The 3133-nt window shown below is 35.1% G+C and overlaps 1 protein-coding gene across 1 annotated transcript; it reads right to left on the bottom strand.

Moving 5' to 3' along the window:
- Window positions 1-769: 769 nt before the first annotated feature.
- On the bottom strand, window positions 770-1603 carry LOC129076322 (serine/arginine-rich splicing factor 10-like). The gene has a single exon (XM_054580487.1). It carries the CDS (start codon window positions 1524-1526, stop codon window positions 975-977), a length of 552 nt encoding a protein of 183 aa, XP_054436462.1. The 5' UTR covers window positions 1527-1603; the 3' UTR covers window positions 770-974.
- Window positions 1604-3133: the final 1530 nt, after the last annotated feature.

The following is a 3133-nucleotide window of genomic DNA, read 5'->3' as shown; positions in this document are numbered from 1 at the left end:
GTCACTGCACAATAAATCAGTTTATTACAGATTAAACATTTTTTCATTATTTGTATTAATGGGATGCAAACAGAAATAAATACCAGATACTTTTAAATGGCAGGTAACCACAAAAATTACTTATCTTTGATAGTATATTGGGTTTATAACTACATTGGATATGAATGGTGTAAATTATTGTCACAAACAATACACCCCAAACAAAACAATGAGGCCATACTTTAATGTTATTCACTAGATTGTGCTCAGTAGACATTTATTGAGTAAGTGAATTTTTAATCTTATTTCCCCCCAATTACCTAGTACAATTTTTGCTCACAGAAAGGGCTCAGTAAATGTTTGCTGAATATACTGACTAGGAAAGAGGTGAGAAGAGATGGAACCTCTTAGCTGGATGTCAAGTATTATAACTAGAATTTACCTGGGAACGAGTGTTTAAGGAAGATGTAAACTGCACATGGCATACAGGTAAATAAACTCAGATACCAACAAAGCAAACCATTAAGCAGAAAACAGTGGCACTGGAATAAACAAAGGCAAGATTTGCCAATAGCAAAAATGTAACTGACTTTAAGAGATAACCAAGAAAAAGTTTATACTGGACCATACCTTTTCTCACCCAATTCAGTTTGAGACAGACCAATAGAGGCACTGTTAAGAGACTATGGCTGTCTTCCTCGATATTCAGACATCCTAGTTTCCAGCAATTATGGACCTGTTATCCATGAGTCAATATAAACCTATTCAAATTTAGGGATTAGTTTCCACAAGTACAAAGCTGAATTTCCTTTTATTTGTCCTAAAATGTTTACTTTCATACTTGAAGGGACTTCAATTATTCCATGTAGTTTCAGTAACATTCTTTTATCTTTTCAGACCAGAGTCAAAATATTCACACAGTATTCATACTGCAGCACCTTCCACCCACCCTTTGGTCGCTTGAACTGCCCTTCTTTGGTTCTTTTTCCGCTTTCTCAGATCTTTCTTGAAGCGTAGTAAGCAGAACTGTACTGGGTATTCCAGCTGCAGTTTGGTCTATCATTGTCGGAATGGCTTCTGCTACGCCGTGGTCTTCCAGTCGGTCTACTGTTTCTAGGGCTATAAGATCTTCTATAGTTGTAATCAAAGGACCGACTTCTTGATCTCCTTCTTTCGTAACTTCGGCTTCTAGAACGTCTATATCTGTCGTAATCATCATAGTTTGAAGAACTGTACACATTCCTCCCTTCCTTGGCTTTCATCTGATTTGGAGTCTTCCGATCCCCCTGTGCAAACTGTATTTCAATCTGGCGACCACAAATCCATTTTCTGTCCAAATTATGTAAAGCATCTTCAGCATCACGAACATCTTCAAATTGAACATAAGCAAATCCTCTTGGCCGGCGAGTGTAGAAATCAAGTGGAACATACACATCAACTATAGGACCATAACGACCAAATTCACGTCGTAAATCTTCGGACCTGGTATCGTCGGCCACGTTCCTTACGAATAGAGACGTGTTGGGGGGTCGCAGGTAACGGGACATGACTGCAGCCTGAGTCTCCACAGGGGCACTAACGGGCTCAGCAAACCGTCCACGGCTCCAGCGGCGGCTCCTCGGACACACACCATTATTTTTGTTTTAAAATTTATTTTTCCCTTTTTATGCCTCATTTCTGTTCTTTGTTATTTCTCCTACCTCTATCCTCTCAAAATCACTTTTCTTTCTTTAATCTTCTCATATTCTTTTTCTCTTTTTTATAATAATTGTGTTCTCTTTCCATCATTATCAGTCTTTGCTCATTTGTAATTAATATTGCTGTTGTAGTTAATTATTCTTCTATTTTGTTCATATTTATCAATGTACTTTATATCAGTTATCATATTTTACTCTTGCCTTATTTCACTTTGCCTTCTTCCTTCTCTTTATTACTTTCAGTTTAAATTTTATTTTTTCCCTTTCTTTGCCTTATTTCTATTCCTTACTTTCTTTGTTTCTCTTCCCTCTATCCTCAAAGTTGTTCTTCTTTCCTTTGGTCACCTCATATTCGTTTCTTCTGTCCTAATATCTTAATTTTATTTTAAATTTTATCCTCAAGAATGGAAAGAAACTTATTTCTCTTTTCATTTTTTCCTGTTTTGTGAATTATCATCATTGTCATCATCATCATTGCCGCCGTAATCACCCTGTTCCTCTTATACTATGCATAGTCTGCAATCCTCTGTTGAGAATTTGCAGTATGTTTCATGGCTCCGTGTAAAGTTCTCTTAGGGCTTAACTGCATAAGTCCTGTGGGTGTCAAAATTTTCTAGTTTCAGTTATAATGTTTTTCACCCTGTTATATTTTCAATTTAGTAATTTTATTAAAACTCAACGTGGAGGACTGAGGCACCTTATTTTATGTCCCTATCTTTTCCTAAAGTTAAAGTTTCATGTCCTCTTGAAGCTTATGGGACATAATTAGATTGGACTCAATTTTTTTTCTTCTTCCTCGCAGTAGGACATTTTATGAAGGAGATAACTGTAATATTGCCTCATAGTTTCACGTTCTGTTTTTGGTTTTACATCCATTTTCACAGTGTATATGCTGGAATCAGATGCAACCTGTGCTTTCCTTCTACTTGTAACCTCCATTGTAAGAGATTATTTTCATGGAGCATCCATATAAGGAGATGCTTTCCATGGACAGTGTAAAGATACTAAATACCACCCCCTCAAAATTCTGAACTCCATTTTTTCCAATTTTTTCATATATGTATTTTTGTTGCATTTTCTTTGTGTTTGCCCTCTAAGTTTTCAGCATAGTTTTTTCCCACAGGCTAATGACATAAGAAATAGTCTTCTTACAGCTAAAAGTTGTGTATTTAGTAAAAATGTTTAGAACTTTTTTATTTTACCCTACAATAATTTTCAAGAGTAACAGAGTTTTTTTTTTTTTTTTTTAATGCTTCATATAACTGGAAAATCAAGATGGGAGTTACTCATCTGTCCTTAATTTGCCTTTTTTTTTTTTTGCCTAGAAATAAGAGACTAAAATAATATTTCACACAAAGGTCATTCTTATTTTCTAAAATTGCTTGTTGTGAAGGATTTTATGATCAGATAGAATAAACAGACATTCATGTATCATTTATTTATATTTTTATTTAGGC

Source organism: Pteronotus mesoamericanus, unplaced genomic scaffold (assembly GCF_021234165.1).
Source record: "Pteronotus mesoamericanus isolate MK-2021 breed Mesoamerican mustached bat unplaced genomic scaffold, CSHL_Meso_final contig_59, whole genome shotgun sequence".
NCBI classification, from domain to species: domain Eukaryota; kingdom Metazoa; phylum Chordata; class Mammalia; order Chiroptera; family Mormoopidae; genus Pteronotus; species Pteronotus mesoamericanus.
Note: the sequence above shows the minus strand (reverse complement) of the source record. Positions and strands in the feature narration are given on the sequence as shown.

Bases quoted from the DNA above. Each gene is read 5' to 3' on its own strand.
- LOC129076322 (XM_054580487.1), bottom strand. From the start codon at position 1,526: ATGTCCCGTTACCTGCGACCCCCCAACACGTCTCTATTCGTAAGGAAC.